The sequence below is a fragment of the Photinus pyralis genome, unplaced genomic scaffold, assembly GCF_008802855.1.
Source record: "Photinus pyralis isolate 1611_PpyrPB1 unplaced genomic scaffold, Ppyr1.3 Ppyr1.4_LG6, whole genome shotgun sequence".
NCBI classification, from domain to species: domain Eukaryota; kingdom Metazoa; phylum Arthropoda; class Insecta; order Coleoptera; family Lampyridae; genus Photinus; species Photinus pyralis.
Genome location: NW_022170663.1, coordinates 25,638,406 through 25,655,400, shown reverse-complemented (window position 1 = coordinate 25,655,400; position 16,995 = coordinate 25,638,406). Strand labels below are relative to the sequence as shown.

General features: G+C 46.2%; 2 protein-coding genes across 2 annotated transcripts; both read right to left on the bottom strand.

The window, feature by feature from the left end:
- Positions 1-619: 619 nt before the first annotated feature.
- Positions 620-1,396, bottom strand: LOC116173292 (fatty acid synthase-like). The gene is made up of 3 exons (XM_031490668.1): positions 1,270-1,396; positions 1,049-1,222; positions 620-996 (listed from the first exon to the last, which is right to left on the bottom strand). Exons 1-3 carry the CDS (start codon positions 1,337-1,339, stop codon positions 635-637), a joined length of 606 nt encoding a protein of 201 aa, XP_031346528.1. The 5' UTR covers positions 1,340-1,396; the 3' UTR covers positions 620-634.
- A 2,681-nt stretch (positions 1,397-4,077) lies between these two features.
- LOC116174561 (fatty acid synthase-like) lies at positions 4,078-16,619 on the bottom strand. Its single transcript, XM_031492498.1, has 24 exons — positions 16,550-16,619; positions 16,329-16,502; positions 16,072-16,276; positions 13,328-13,531; positions 13,150-13,279; positions 12,452-13,104; positions 10,325-10,513; positions 9,760-10,278; positions 9,485-9,711; positions 8,840-9,030; positions 8,636-8,796; positions 8,336-8,590; positions 7,320-8,289; positions 7,143-7,273; positions 6,944-7,097; positions 6,731-6,896; positions 6,222-6,687; positions 6,022-6,177; positions 5,726-5,977; positions 5,524-5,677; positions 5,274-5,478; positions 4,773-5,227; positions 4,470-4,730; positions 4,078-4,422 (listed from the first exon to the last, which is right to left on the bottom strand). Exons 1-24 carry the CDS (start codon positions 16,617-16,619, stop codon positions 4,078-4,080), a joined length of 6,693 nt encoding a protein of 2,230 aa, XP_031348358.1.
- Between the last annotated feature and the right edge of the window lie 376 nt (positions 16,620-16,995).

Below are 16,995 nucleotides of genomic sequence, written 5' to 3'. Positions count from 1 at the left end.
ATGCGTAGCCAGTTCATCAACTCATGCAGAGTATATCGCCCTTTATGAGTCAATGTGTGAATTTCTGTGGTTACAATCTTTGTTACGTGAATTAAGTGAAGAATATTTAATTTATGGAAGAGAAATTGTGTATTGTGATAATCAAGGTTCGATTGCAATTGCAGAAAATGAAACTATAACGGAGAGAAGTAAGCATTTTGTTGTTAAATACAATTTTGTGAGAGAAATGTATTAATAACAGAATGATCAAAGTAGAATATATACCTTCATCAGAAAACCTTGCTGACCTCTTCACGAAGTCCCTGTCGGGGCAGAACAAACAGAAATGTTTGCTAAGGCTATAGGTCTACTCTAAGAAACAAGATTTTTTTAAATATGAAATAAGGGGAGGTAATTTGTATTTCCTATTTTGAACTTAGAAGTAAGTTTTGATGTAGTATTCTTTATTTGAATTTATAAATATTTTTAATCGAGGGAAGGTGTTGAAGTACGATCATAAAATATTTTATAAATTATAAAGTGTGTAGATGTTAAAAAAAAATATATGATGAATATTGAATGACATTTTATGAACTTCTTTATTTTTCTATTTTTGAAGCTCAAGACGTTTTATTAATGTTCTAACATTAATCTTTCAACACACGTATACCACCAGCACAGGTCGTTCCGGTGAAGAGATGCGGGGGAAGAGTAAGAGTGGTGGGGACTGGCTTTCACACATTGACGAAGTTTGATGAACAAATTCTGAGAGATGGACAGCAAGTTGAAGAATGATGGAAATGATCACATACCCTGTCACGCCAAAGTTCGGACTGGCATTCGTCGCCATAAGCACGACCTCCTCGCTTTCCGAAAAGCAGCACCCTATGAAGACACCACAGTTCGCACCGTTCATCTCGTTCACGTTGTAACCGGCATCAACGATCGCCTCGTACGCCTTCTCCAAAGAAATCTTGATCATGGGATCCATCTGGTTGGCCTCGAAGTAATGCAAATCTGAAACACGCACAATGAGACCTACCCCCGACCACGGGACCATGTCATATACCGAATTGGCCAGCGTCCAGTTTTTCGAGATGATTAATTTTACCAATACGATGGGGTATCTCGGGGTTGGTCGGTAACCAGCGCCGATTATCGCTGGTGATCATGTCAAATTTGTTGTAGATGTTTCTCCTGTACTGGTAGATGTCGTCCGACTCGGGAAAACGCCCAGACATCCCTTTTCGTGAAGAACCATCAGTTTGATCACCACTACCACTGACTTACCGGTAATGACGATCTCCTCGCCTTGCAAGGGATGGGCGAGTGCAACACCTCCGTTTTTTTCCAAAACCATTTTCAGCGCAATTGATAAGGATCAACTAAATCGATGGAACTGCGACTCGCCTTTTAAATGCATTGCAGATGCAAAAAACGCATATACCGGCCGACGCACGGTGTCAATGTCGTCAAACATTATCGGAGACCTCTGCGTATTAACCTTTAACCACCATTGTTTGCACTCGGTAAAGACAATTGTGCAATTTGCACTAATTTAATCTAGTTTTCATTATTAGAGGTTTGTTTTTGAATATAAATAGAAATGTCATAACGAACAGTCAGTAAATTCAATACAGTTCATTTAGTTTATAAAAATTGCGCATTATTCTCCTGAATCGGAGGGTCCGTTAACTTGGCCCCCCCCCCACTGAGAGATTTGATAGTCGTATTATTTTGAAATGAATGCGCTCGTTATGCGCTCATATGCGCCACCGATAATAACTCTTGCGCCATTATCGTTTTTTAGAAATCCGAAAAAACATTGGGGGGGGGGGCAAGTGAACGTAGCCCCCCCCCCAGTACGTATTTTGTCCCTTGTAACTAGGTCACCTGATACATTTGGTTATGCGCTCAATTGCGCCACTTGAATTAAAGCTAGCGCCATTACGGTTAAGCCATAAAAAATTTTTTAAAAGTGGGGGGGGGGCTAACAACGTTTTCAAAAGTTACGTTTTTTAACATGTTTTTTATACTACATCGTACCTTTCATCATGCGCTAAAATGCGCCGTAAACAAAAATCTTGGCGTCATTATATTGTTTCAGAAACACTATACAGGGTGTTTTTTTGGGAGCTTTAGTTAAACGATTCTGGGAAAGTAAAATAGGTAGGTTTTTAGAAATTTGTATTTAGGAGTTACTCCGAAGGCCGAATCCATGTAAAATATTTTCAAAATGGACGCACTTCCGGAAATAACTTTTGAAAACGCTAAGTTAGACCCTCCACTTTTTAAAATTTTTTTATGGCTTAACCGTAATGGCGCTAGCTTTAATTCAAGTGGCGCAATTGAGCTCATAACCAGATGTATCAAGTGGCACAAATACCGGTAGCAAAATGCGTTATGGGGGATTCCGTTCACTTGCCCCCCCCCCCAATATATTTAAGGATATCCAAAAAGCAATAATGGCGCAAAGATATCTTTTTACGGCGCATTTCAGCGCATACCTGAGAGTACAATTTCGTATGAAAAGATGTTTAAAAAAAGTAACTTTTAAAAACGTTAAGTTGGCCCCCCCCCCACTTTTTGAAAATTTGTCACGGCTTAACCGTAATGGCGCTAGCTTTAATTCAAGTGGCGCAATTGAGCGCATAACCAAATGTATCAGGTGACCTAGTTACAAGGGACAAAATACGTACTGGGGGGGGGGGCTACGTTCACTTGGCCCCCCCCAAATGTTTTTTCGGATTTCTAAAAAACGATAATGGCGCAAGAGTTATTATCGGTGGCGCATAGGAGCGCATAACGAGCGCATTCATTTCAAAATAATACGACTATCAAATCTCTCAGTGGGGGGGGGCAAGTTAACGGACCCTGAATCGGAGTGGTCCTTCGACAATTATCAAGACACAACAACAATACAACAATAGCTAGCACCGTAGGAATTTTAAAATTGAGTTCGATCGCAACATTAAATCCCATTCTTAGCATTCTGAAGTATCCTCCCCCCGCCCACTCCCCGACGTTATTTCCGAAATTTTGAATTTGACGTTCTAACTAACAAATGGGTCGATCTATGCAATAGTAGGTCAAATCTAATGTGAAGTGTTGGTAAGTAACAATGCTTGAATTTTTAATCAGATGATACTGTTCCACATTTCAATTGTGCTATAAAAATGTTACGTCAGTTTGTTTTCTGTCGATCCACTCTCCTCCAACACGATGTCGGTTGCAGCAATACACTGCTCCAAGTGCACCAAAATCGGCCACATCTCCTCAGAATGCCCTACTCGCATCCAAGTATGTCGATCCTGTGGTGAATAAATCCAATAATGAGCCCAAGTACAACCTGAACCTCGAAAAGCAGCCCCCCCCCCTCCCGACCCGTTGACACCAAGTTCGTTTGCTGGGAATCGTCGCTCGCGCTCCCAGAAACTGCTCGTTGCCTCCGTCAAACCGACTTCCTACATACCGTCGCTCTTCTCCGAAAACGTGGTAGCGTTCTCCACTCTTTACATCATCATTTCCTTCCATCCCAGTTGGGTTTTTGGATCCTCTTATTTAATTAGTTAGCCCCTCACCGAAAACCTAAAAGGAAATTCAAATTCCCTCCCATACTGCTAACCCAACTACTCGAAGACCTACCTGGAGCATACCACCAAATCCTAGTGGTAGACGAGGACATCTCCAAGACGGCGGCAACAACACCATTCCGAATTTACGACTTTCCAGACATGACGTTTGGATTCAGGAACGCAGCTCAAACCTTCCATTCTGGTATGAGAGCGGCAAACAGCACACAAAACCATCAATGTAAACCAATGCAACTTCAGATGCGATTTCTTGGATACCATCTTCACCTACAACCTTGAATTTTCGTAGTCAACATCACCTTTGACAGCAACAGTACTTTCCGTTCTTTAGTCATTCTCCTGGAATATTGGAGCGTTGATAGAGTCATCTCAAATTAAGTACCTAGGAAGGTACTTCAAAAGTGAAGCGACCGTTTGCTTTCCCATATGGGTGGTTAGGTTTTACAAATAATTGAGGAAACTGGTGGGGTTCTAAAAAGAACTACTATTCAACTACAACTCTTTATTAATTGCTGATGATTTTATTGATACAATCGGCAAGCTCAGGATTCTGGACGATGGTAGTGTGGGTCCCTTCAATCGTATGAACTCGAACAGGTTTCTCGCACAACTTCTGCAGTCTGTAGTCCTCGTCGTAGTTGACGAAGGGCGATTTGTTCGGCTTGATTAGCGTCACCTCCGACTTCAGCTTTGGAAAGTTTGCCTCGTAATTGTATACAGATTTCGTTTTCGCGCAGACGGCGATGCCCACCTGCCTTTGGTAATCTTTCGAATGCGGAATTCCTTCGGGTATCACTTCCAGTAGGTACTCGACGCGTTCTTTCAATGTGCGCAACTGGCGGACGGTTTCCTAGGACAAGTTCGATAAATTGGTGCGTGGGCTGAGGAAAAGCTTACCCGGAGCTCTACTGTTGCCTCCATGGGCGCGTATGAGGTGATCAAGTTAAACAGTATGGCGGTCTCCAGGAAGGCCTCGGACTCGTGTTCCGATGGGTACTGCAGCTTTATTAGATTCTTTAGCATTTCCGGCGCCCCATCAATTAAAATCACTTTTCCGATCAGTCCACGGACTTCTAAGATGGATGCGAGCTCTAACGCGACCACACAACCATACGAATATGCTACGAGGTTGAAGTGATTTTTGACGTGGGGTATTAGCTAAAATCCGATTTTTAAGGAGAAATTGTGGAAATAACTTACTGTTGGTAGTGATTTAGCGAAGGCTTCCAAGCGGAAGTCGCTGACGTTGTTTGCGTACTGGATGCATTCCACATGCGAGTGCAGGTTTTTGGCCAAGAACTCCATGGTTTCGGCTACACCTTCAATTCCCGGCAGGAAGATGGCCAATGGCGCCTGATCTTCTTTCTTAACTAAGCTTTCCAGTCGCTTTAATGGTATTTTTGAATCTTCCTCCGTGCGGAAGTGGACGAAGAAGATGTTACTGCGGGGCTGGAGGCGTGGAGCTACGGGATCTGATGCTTCTTTGGATAACTTCTCCTTTAGTTTGGCGAAGGTGAGGGTTCGGATTTCTTTCGGGCTTAGGAAGACTTCACAGTCGCGTTCGAGGGTCTGCTTTATTTCAACCGCGGTCATGGAGTCCATACCCATTTCGGATAAGGTGGCGTGCTCGCTGATCGTCGTCATATCGGTTATTCCTAAACGAAGCAGGGGAGTTGAAGGTGCTAGTTGAAGTAAACGTACCCATGATGCCTTTGATAGCGCTGATGACGCTTTCGGCACCTTCGGCGACGCTCTTTTTTTCCGCCACTACCATACTTGCTACGATGGGCTCGTTTTGCAGGAGGAAAGTTTCCAAGGTGCTCAGACAGGATGCGACACGCTGTTGCAATGTGCCACTGATAACAATCTCTTTGTGCTGCTCCTGCATTTCCGCAACCAGGCCGACCTAAAATAGTACGTGAAGAATTCTGGACGATGGCGAAAGACGCACCTCTCCGATTGCCCCCCACTGTATTGCCAAACCTGGGTAGCCCTCCCGTTTCCTTTTCTCGCATATCCTTTCCATGATGGAGTTGGCCATGCCGTAAGTGGTTTGACCTGCATTTCCTCTTCCGCACGACACCGACGAGAACACAACGAAGTGCCTAAGGGGCGATTAGTACAGTGCGAAGCACCGGGTTGGGGTAGCTTACTGTAGGCGGGGGCAGAGCTGCCGACTTAGGATATCTAGGTGCTGCGTCGCCCGGGCCTTCGGCGAGAGTGCATTCACGAAGTTCTCTTCCGTCTGGTTCTCGAAGAGGTCGTCCCGAAGAACCACCGCCAAATTGAAGATCGCGGCTACGGGCGCAAGCTTCTCCGAGCTCTCCAACAGCCGCGCGCAACCTTCTTCGGTGGTGACGTCATCTGTGGCCACCCTTATGGTGGCCTCGTAAGTTTTCCAAGTTCTAAGGGAAAATGTTTATGAAGAGCTTATCGCAGTTGAACTCACCTAAGCCTGGACGCAGCGTAGCCATTTCGGACACCATTTCGAGAGACCAAAACCAACTTGCGGGCCCCTCTTAGTATCAACCAATCAACCAGTTCCAATCCAAAGCCTCCCAAGCCTCCTAAAATGATATACGTCATGCAAGGATCGCAGGAGAATCTGGAACGGTCGGTCATTAGCGATCCTTTGAATAGAAACCGTACCTTGGGAGAGCCTTGAATAGTTTGGGCGATTGTTGGTTTTCATCGCGTACTTTGATGACGACCTTTCCTACGTGTTTGCCTGCCGCCATGAAACGGTAAGCTTCTTCCGCTTGGTCCATGTTGAAGGTGGCAAGGAACAAAGGCTTAACCGCTCCTTGTTTCAGGAATTTACTCAGAATTTGTTGCAGTTTGTGCTTTTGATTGTGGCAGTCCCCGAGGTACATATCCAACATGCATCCGGCATACCTACGTCCTTCGCTTAGTACAGATAGTGCAAGTGTGTTACTGTTGACCAAGTCGTATTTGCCTATCTCGACGAAGTATCCTTTCGGCGCAAGGCACTGAAGTGACGCTTTGAGCTTTTCCTCGGCTAAGGAATTTAAAACCAAGTCAACTCCCCTTCCTCTCGTGTGCTTTAAAACCATCTGGACGAAAGAGGTGTCGCGAGAGTTGCCAATGTGGTTAGCTACGGACCGAATGAGTTCGTGTGGATTAGCTTACTTGCCCACCTGGTATCTCTGGGAATGTTTCCATGATGAATTTCCTCTTCTCCTCGGTACCAACCGTCGTAAATATTTGGCACTTGTAGAACAAGGCTATGTAGATGGCGGCCTGCCCTACGCCCCCAGCACCGGAGTGAATCAGAAGACTTTGTCCCGGTTTGAGATGGGCGCTCTTAAATACGTCTTACTAAACGACGAAAGGCCTACGCAGACACTTACCACGAAGAAACTGCACAGCACCGTCGAGTAGGTAATCGGAATACTGACGCCTTGGTCCATAGTCCACTCACACGGTATCCTCCACATTATTTCACCATCGGGGACAACGTAACTGGCCATTGCCCCATACTGAATTCCCATTACCCTCTCGCCCCTACAATTGCACGCTACACCAGGTCTACTCAGTAATGTAATTTACCTCGCATCAATCCCAGCGTACTCAATACCTTGCGCTGAAGTTGAAATAAGTCGATCCTTTGTGTACGCCTCCGAAGGAACACGACCGGAAGCCAACATAATATTCATGAAGTTGATGGAACTGGCGTATACCTAAGCAGGCCGTTAGACCACCACCTGGTGAAACCTTTGTACAAACCTTGATTGATCGTTCGGGATCCTTGGAGGGTAGCCCTTCGACCCAACTGAGCGTCGACAAGTTTCCAACGACGTTCTGGTTGCAGAAGACGTGCTGGGTTTCAACCTCCGTCACGCGCTCCAGCGGCAGATGGCGATAGCTACCCCAAACGTCTTGGTTCAACACGTTAATAGCTAGGTCTTTGTCCAACTGTTCGCGGAAGAGTGGATCGGAGAGGTTAAATTTAATGTTTCCATTCTGAACAAAGACGCATTTCACGTTCGTTCCCCCAGGTTCGCGTCTTAGACAATTGACAAAGCCGAGCACGCCGCTTAGGGGCTGATTTTCAACAACCACCAAAGTTTTGGTTTCATTTCGCATGGCACTCTGAAGATTGGGCAACCAGTCGTAAGTTGTACCATCAAACTTGGCCATGATCACATGCTCTTTGGGGTAGCTCACAACCTTCCTCAGCAACACCAGCGTATCCGTTTCAGTTTTAACTTGCGCCAGAAGCGCGAGGCCAGGGAAATTTGCAGTGAACTCACCTCTTTCCCTGGAGATAATAATGCCGTTCTCCTTGAGAACGCCTTCAGCCTCCTTGAGTAGTTCAAGGTTACCCGATGCCTCCTCTGCAATGACTATCGCGCACTGTTTCTCGGTGGACAACGCCTTGTTGTGGACCTTCATGTTTGGAACACTCAAGTTTTCGTCGCCCAAAATTATAACTTCAGTTTTTACCAGCGGCTGATCATTCAAAGCCTCTTGCAGAATTGGAGCAATTGCGTCAGTTTGCGCGACCTCCACGATTTTAACCTTCAGCGAGAGTGAGTTCTCCAGGAAGATCTGCACCAGGACGCGCACCGCAGATTGCATGGGCAGCTCGGTGTTAAACGGTACGAACTTGTGCGTCTCCAGGACCGGCTCGGCGGTCACCTTACGGCGCAGAATTGACGTTGCGTAAAGCTTCCGCAGCTCGATACCTCCACAGCTACTCCACTAATTAGAATCACCGCGGAAGAGTCTGCCTAACTCACCTGATGGCATCAGCCTCGCGATGGTTGTAAACAGGCAGTAGAGATGGGTTGTCCAATTCCTTGACGTACTCGAAGTGCTTCATGGCGTCAATCTTCAACTGTCCAATGAACGTGGGGACGTACAGACTTCGCGTATCTTCCCCGAGAAGCTTCGTCTGCAGCATGTTATCGATGAATGCGATCCAGTTACGTTCCCATTTAATCCAGCTTATCAATCCGGATATATGGGCTTTTTCCTGCGAGCGAAACGCTCCCCTAGAAGAATTCAATACAAACCATCACCTTTGCCAAGTCACTTACGAGTAGTTGTAACCCCGCAGACGTAACTCTTTGTAAATATCTTTGGACGCGAAAGAGATTCCTTCGTCATCTTCCGGTGACAAGGCAAGATCAATGAATTCATCCGTTTCTGAGAGAGTGCGTATGCTTCCGGAAACGATCACTTCGTCGACGTCTCCGATCTAAAGTGTACTAAGTAGGAGGGTTGGCCCAGACTATATTTACCTCAAATCTGTTCGTTCCTCGTCCGATGGTGATCTTGAATTCCATCTCCGATATTTTGGAAATGTGGACAGCTTTGTGGAATCGCACGTTGTCGAAGCGCACCCGAGAACCGGCTATTGGAACGTCCACAATTTTACAGTACGTCTCCCAGACCATGAAGAGGTACCCGGTTGCGGGCATTATCGTCATACCTAAATACGTGCAAGTTCAGACTGGGTTTGGATCAATGGTGCTGATTAAGAATCCCAATGAGCTAGAGGAATGAAGAGTAGTAGTCGACACGTGAAGATGTGCCAAGACATAAAACAACGAGAGTACACCCATCCTGGATCACTTTGACTTTCAATTCTGCGCATGCGCCAACTCCAAATTTGAAACTACTGCGCATGCACCAAGTGACTTTAAACTCATCGTGGTTGTAGTCTAAACTACTATTGAAACAATTATCCTTGCAACATTAATCTGGACAGCCTCTGGAAATGGCAAAACCTTGTAGATCGGTCCAAACGCTTAACCTTAACCATTTGGAAAATGTTGGAGTACAATATTAACGGTCATCTCTATAAGAAGACAAGGGGCTCTAGTGAATACCTTCACCAAAGAAGCATCCTATGGATCAAGCGACTCGGGGAGGACTTGACTTACCATCAATGACGTGGCCTGGTAAGATGGACCAGTCAATCGTCTTGTTGACCAAAGGAATAACTTGGGCGCCCGTGTGCAAGACTGTCTTCGTGTGAAGTTTTGTAAACCAATCTAAGTCGTAGTTCCATTTAATGAGCGGCGAGATCATGGGCGTTCCACGACCAACCGGCCACTTGACTGGCGGGTACAGAGCTTCCACGTTGAGATTGTGCCCGAGCTTGTAAAGACTGCAAGAGATTTCTGTAGGAGAAGAGCGCGCCCTCGTCGCTACTCACCCTCCCACCACATCCAGAAATGAGGTCACGGCATCCGAGCCGGAAATGTGCAAGGAAGCGAAACCGTTCAGCCGAATCCGATCGGAACCGAGCACGACCACTGCCAGTTCGGGATAATGGCTCTGCTGCCACTCGCGCGCTTCCAAAGGTTTCGGATTTAGTAGACTGTGAAGCATCACTTCCGGACTGGGTATCACTTTTTGTAGCCGGCTCAACAGCAGCGAGCTTTTGGTACTTAAAGCGTACTCGAGACGCAGATCATCGCCCACCAGTCGAGAAATTTCGTACCCGACCGCGATTGCCTGTTCGAGATTGATCCGCCCGTTTGCATAACCGGCGGATAACTCCCCAATGGACATCCCCGCCGTGTAGTCTAACGATAAATTCAGCTCCTTGAACAGCTCGATGAAGGCGAGCTGAATGGCTAAATTCGCGAGTACTAATTCTCGCCCGCAATTGCATTCGCAATTTTTTATTATCTTGGTTAGATGAACCTCAGGTGGTAGAAGCGAGGCGATTCTGTAAGGTGAGGATAAGGTTTGCGGCCCTGGAGTTGTCAACTCACCTCTCTACGGCCGCGGAAAACGCTGAAAATCTGAACAGTCCACTGCCGATCTCGAGGAGCTCCATGGTTGGTCCTGGAAGGAGCAGACATACGCGTCTCTTGCTGTCGAACCTCGTCGAGCTCCGCTTTAGCTCGCCAGCCTTGGAGTGGATTATGTAGCCACGGTAAGGGTGGTCAGTGGTGGTACCCCTGCAACAAGCATATATTGTATAGGCGCAGTCTAGGGTAAAAACCAAAGAAGAAGTATTAAGTCCAAAAGGCTTTTCGATTATTTCCCATCAAGTTTATTGGTATTTTGTATCATGATGGAGTTTCAGGACACACTGCCGGACTCCAAGAAGCTGAGAATCAAGGTCATCATGGTCAAGGTACTCAGAATGCCATTGTCGCAAAGAAGATTTTCGACAAAAGGTCATCGGGGAATAGTGAAAAGGAAAACAAGGTATTCCCTTGCAGGTGCTGTGGGAAGAAGAGACACATGGTCAAATTTCTGCAACCAGAAAGACAACGAATGGCATGGAATACCTCCCAGAAAAGGAAGAGTCGATGACCGTTTCCAATAATTATAATGAGGACTCGACAACCCTTCCCCAAAACCCGCACCTTTTCCCATGGTACCCTTGTGGTATTTTTCTGAAAATCGTAAGAGAACTGTCTTATTTTCCTCCCAGACCCCCCGGTAACTGTCTTCCACAAAACGTTCAGGCTTCAGAAATCTCATGATTATTTTTGGAAAAGAATCAACAGACATGTGCTCTTCTCCTAAAAAGAACTGCAGAGATCCTAGCACCGGGGAGTCTGGGGGGCATGGAATACCAGCCAGAAAAAAAGAAAGATTCGATTACCATTTCCGGAAAATCATTTTGAAAGTTAAATACTTCTATATTTCTACAAAACGTGCAGCCTTCAGGAATGTAACCGTTATTTTTGAAAAATAAAAAAAAAACTCCTAAGAAATACTGCAGAGGTTGTAGCACTGGAGAGGATACAGGGTGTATGTGGGGAGTATGAAGTACCCCCCCCCCATAAGAGTGGGGGGTATGGAATATCCCCAGCAAAAGAAAGAAAGAGTCAATGACCATTTTCTAAAATTACATTGAGAAGGACTGGATAACCCTGTCCGATCACCCACACCCTTTCCCATGGGAACCCTCCTGGTAGTTTTCGGAAAATGACAAGGGAATTGTCGTATATGCTGAGGGTATTTCATACCTCCAGACCTCTCGGTAACACTTTCTTTCATAAAACGCGCAGCCTTTAGGAATCGCATTGTTATTTTTGGGAAAAGGTAATCAGATACTCTTCTCCTAAGAAGCACTGCAGAGGACGTAACACCGGAAGGTGTGGGTGGTATGGAATAACCTCCAGTAAAACAGGAAAGTTCAATGACTATTTCCTAAAATTATATTGACAGTAAAGCAGGACTCGATAACCGTTCCCCACAATCCTCACTCTTCCCCATGGTAATTATAAGAGGGAAGACGTCTGAAGTGTTTAATGAAAGAAATTGGGGAGAGGAAGAGGGGGAAGAATGGAGAGATACAGGGAAAAAGTAAATGGAATTGTATCTCCAAAAATCGAAGATGAGATTTGGTAAGTTGAGGGGGGGGGGGCAGGGGCACAGAGAGTTAAATATAAGAGAGAAAAAAAAAGTGTGTAGATGAAAGGATGATTGAAGAATGAACACAAAGTGGGAACTGCAGGTATACTCGTACCTTTACATGCATACACAGCATAACCGGAGCTTGCTTTGCTCTGGGTTCGTTTCGGGGGTTTCATTCGGTCATTAAGTTTATGAAAGATTTGTCATCCACGTAGTGGTACCAGATATTTTATTGCGAAAATTGAATTTTAAGGGAAAACTGTTCCACCATTTCAACGAAATTATTGTCGTGTGTGCTTTATTAATGCATTGTGAGTTGCTTGGAACTTAGTCGTGTCGTATAGTAGAAACATGTTGATCAATCTACCAAAGTTTATTCGAAATCAAGAATTCTCGGCGATTGACTCGAGAACTGATGGATTGAATTGGAAACTAGACTAAAAAATACCTACATGCAAGGAAGAACTGGAAGATTCAGAGCATCAACCGTATGGAGAACTGGTGGAATCGGGGAGGGTACTCACTTGAATGCCTCCTGAAGTAACCTGCAATACTCAGCGTCCAGTTTACGCCCACTGATGTCGTCAAAGATGCTTTTCAGCGATTCCGGCACGCGACCACTTACGCACATGAGTCGCGGTAAGTCATCATCGGGCAATCCTTCGTTAATCTTTCGTTGCTCGAACCTCTTAAGGATAACGTGCGCATTTGATCCGCCAAAGCCAAAGCAGTTAATCGCAACCACCCCAGAGCCGTTTTTCGGCCACAGCATTTTGTCTAAGGGGACCACCACTCTGCCATCGACCAAACCCTTTATGCTCTGCCGTGGTTTGTCGTAGTGGATGTTTGGCAAAAGGCAGTCGTCCTCCATTCCGATCAGAACCTTGACCAGTGAGCACATTCCACTCGCGCCCTCCGCATGGCCGAGGTAGGACTTGATGGAGCCGGCGATCAGTGGTGTGTCGCGGTTGGTACAGAAGACTTGCTCCATCGCGGCCATTTCTTCGGGATCGCCGACCCTGGTACCGGTGGCGTGCGCTTCGAGGAAGTCGATTGTAGTGGGATCCAATCGGCATTCCTCGTAGGTGTCGTCTAAGAGGACCTTTTGCATTTCGCTCGACGGGAACGTTATCCCTTGCTCCTTGTAGCCGTCACTGTTTGTTTTGCTGTGCAGCAACTACAAGAGAGAACTATAATCAAGGTGACCAAGGAGGGTTATTACCTGTGCGTAAATTCGTCGAGCATCCTTAGCCTTCTGCAGGAAGACAACGGAAACGGTCTCAGAGCGCGCGTAACCCTTCGCGTCTTCATCAAACGGCTTGCACATCCCGTCCGCACTCAGAACACCTAACCTGCAACAACTCTGTTACCAGAGCCCTTCCGCATCCCCCATCACGTACCGAGCAAACTGAAGAGATGCTATGGGGTTTAGGCACAAGCTGACGCCACCAACTAATGCGCTCTCGCATCGACCAGTCCGAATCGCTCGGTACGCGTGCTCCAAAGCGTAAAGTGAGCTGCTGCACGCCGTGTCAGTAATATAAGATGGCCCTTTCAGATTGAAGTAGTGACTGATGCGCTGCGAAGTCATAGATCTAGAACTCCTAAAGAAGAAGCATGCATTAACATATACACTTATATTTTCTCAATCAGGTATGTAAACATTAAACTGAGAAATTGTTTTTTTGAAGTAATTTTAATATTCTTAAAGGAATCGACCTATAAGAACATTTTTTTTGTATTTCTTTTTATAAGCCAAACCAATATATTACATCCAGGAAGGTGTAAAGGAAAATCTAATTTGATCGCCTCTGCATAAAATAAAATAAAATGGGACATTAAGAATAAGTAAATATCACCGCTTAAAACTCTCGTGCATGGAATATTTCAATTTAAAAAATTGACCTCAAATGCTAAAGATCTCTAAACTCAAGTAAAGGTATGGTGGAGGTACGTCTCGGACGCGTCCTCGCTTGGCGCTGCGGTGCCCCTTCGTAACCGGACGATCTCTGAGCGGTGGACCCTTTCCTTCGGGAAGGGACTGGCAGCCAATCCCTGGGCAAGCGGCTCTGCTCAGGTGAAACCGGATTTCCGCACTACTCGTGGGAATCGAATGGATGATTTCAAACCAAACAAACCCTTTCTAGGATCCTTGTCATGGGGGACATGGTGGTTGACCAGCTCCTATTCGCGAGAGGAATAGGACTGGCGCACAGAAAACGATGGCGAGGAGCTCGAGAATTAAACCTAGGGTCAAGCGGCCTCTGCGTCAAAGCTCAAGGCGGTGTCTGGGTCGGCGGCTTAGCGACCAAGCGTCTCAGAGAGAAAGAAAGCGCTCTAATGTCTGGCTCAAAACAGTCCAGAGCTTTTGGAGCACCCACAACCGGAGGTGGACATCACCGAGGCTCAGTCGAAGTGTATGATAGCTGCATTGAATGCAGTTGTTGACGAGATGGAGGGGGGGGGGCCTTCCCACGGCTGGCGGAGTTCAGCTGGAATCCGCAGGGTGGCATAGCGGTCGAATGGGAAGGCCATTGGACCTTGGACCGGCCGGAAAGGACCATCCCTCCTGTTTGACCCTGGGATAACGCCCCTCTGAAAGTGCAGAGACACGTCCCCGGGGTAACCAAGGTGATGGATCTGTTATACGGGTTCCGTGATGACCACCTTTGGTCTGTCGAAAACCAGGAGACAGGCCGAAGAAGGTGCCGTATTAGTAAACGACGCCACAACAGCTCCATATGGGGGACTGCGGCAATCTGCGGACCTTTCGAGGAACGGAGAGAACACCTTGGTGGAACTCAGACCTTGAAAAGGTTCGTAAGGAGGTTCGCGGGCCCTTTAACAGGGCCATACGAACTAATAGTTGCCTGCGGACTGGGGAGATTTCAAGATCGCTCAGCGCAGGTATAAGGACCATATCCGAAGGTGTAGACGAAGATCATGGAGGACCTTCAGGCTGGAGTCGGGAATGTATACTGGGGATGGGGATGTCTGCAGGGTGGAGTGTTATCTCCGCTGCTGCAGGTCTGGTGTAAAACGGGTTTTCTCCGCTCTGTGAAGGAGTACGGGAGGCAGAGGGCTCTTGAACAAGTGGATAGGTGGTGCAATATCCATGGCCTCTCTGTTAACCAGGAAAAAAGCGACGTTGTGCCATTTACGAATGGAAGGTAATAGGACTTTGATAAGCTCACACGTAGAGGGCGTCAACTGGGTCTGACCAGGTCAGTGAAATATTTGGGAGTCATCATAGGCTCCCGCTTGACTTGAAAAGGTCACATTGAGCGAATAATTTTGGCTGTACATGGGGCTTGTCAGGGCATCCTATAGGAAACAACTGGGTAAGGTATGGAGACTCGCTTGTTTGGGAGTCACTAGAGCCATCAAAACCATTGTGGCCATGAAGACACTTCTAGGACTATTATAACCTTTAAACTTAGGTGGGGAGGCAGAGGTGCGGAAAGATTCCATGCGGCTAACAGATTGGGACGAGTGGAAGGATTGAGGTAGCCGTTGATATGGGCGGATCTGGGAGGAATCCTTCAGGTCCGATTCTCTCCTCGCAAGAAGGGATGTGATTCGGGCTATATTACTAAAACTAAAGGCTTATAAAGTCACTCTACCAGACATGGAGTAGTGGCTGTACTCAAATCGGCCGTTCCTCAAGGCTGAGGGTCCCTAACGGAAAGGGGACCGGAACGGGTATATATAGACACTTAAAAAAGTAAGAAACTGAATGAGTAAAAGAACCAACAAAAATCTACTCCATGAAGAATGATAAAAAGAATTAAGACGTGCAAAACTATAAAGAAACGATTAAAACAGACAGAAGAAACTGAAACAGGAACTAAATCATGAACTAAAAGAGGTGCATACAAATAACCAAAAAGTAGTAAAGGAAACCTAACGAAAGGAAAAATTGAGCCTCGACCTAGAGAGTATGATGAAAATGGTTGAAATGAATGAAGAAAATCAACCGGAAGTTGCCGAGGAACGGGAAAATCGTGCAGAACGAATTGGCCAACAGAGCGATGAAGAGTTGCGGGGGAAGAGCAAGGGTGATGAGAAATTTGATGAACAAATTCTCAGGGACGGACAGCAGGTTTTCAATCGAACAACCAGAATAATGGAAATAATCACGTACCCTGTCACGCCAAAGTTCGGGCTGGCATTCGTCGCCATAAGCACGACCTCCTCGCTTTCCGAAAAGCAGCACCCCATGAAGACACCGCAGTTCGCACCGTCCATCTCGTTTACGTTGTAACCGGCATCAAGGATCGCCTCGTACGCCTTTTCCAAGGAAATCTTGATCATGGGATCCATCTGGTTGGCTTCGTGGTAATGCAAATCTGAAACACTCACAATGAGACCTACCCCCAGCCACGGGACCATGTCATATACCGAATTGGCCAGCGTCCAGCTTCTCTAGATGGCTAATTTTACCAATACGATGGGGTATCTCGGGGTTGGTCGGTAACCAGCGCCGATTATCGCTGGTGATCATGTCAAATTTGTTGTAGATGTTTCTCATGTACTGGTAGATGTCGTCCGACTCGGGAAAACGTCCAGACATCCCTTTTCGTAAAGAACCATCAGTTTGATCACCACTACCACTGACTTACCGGTAATGACGATCTCCTCGCCGTGCAAGGGATGAGCGAGTGCAACACCCCCGTTTTTTTCCAAAACCATTTTCAGCGCAATTGATAAGGGTCAACTAAATCGAAGGAACTGAGGCCGGCCTTTTAAATACAAAGCAGATCATTATGCGAAACCGCATATACCGGTCGACGGTGTCAACGTCGCCAAAAATTATCGGGGACCTCTTCGTATTAACCTTTAACCACCATTGTCTGTGCTCGGTAAAAACAATGGATAGCACAGTAGGAATTTTTAAATTGAGTTCGATCACAACATTAAATCCCATTCTTGGCATTCTGATATATCCTCCTACCCCCGACGAGGACAAAGTTCTGTCTGAAATTTTGAATTTGACGTTTTAATTTGCAAACGGGTCGATCTATGCAATAGTAGGTCAAATCTGATGTGAAGTGTTCGTAAGTAACAA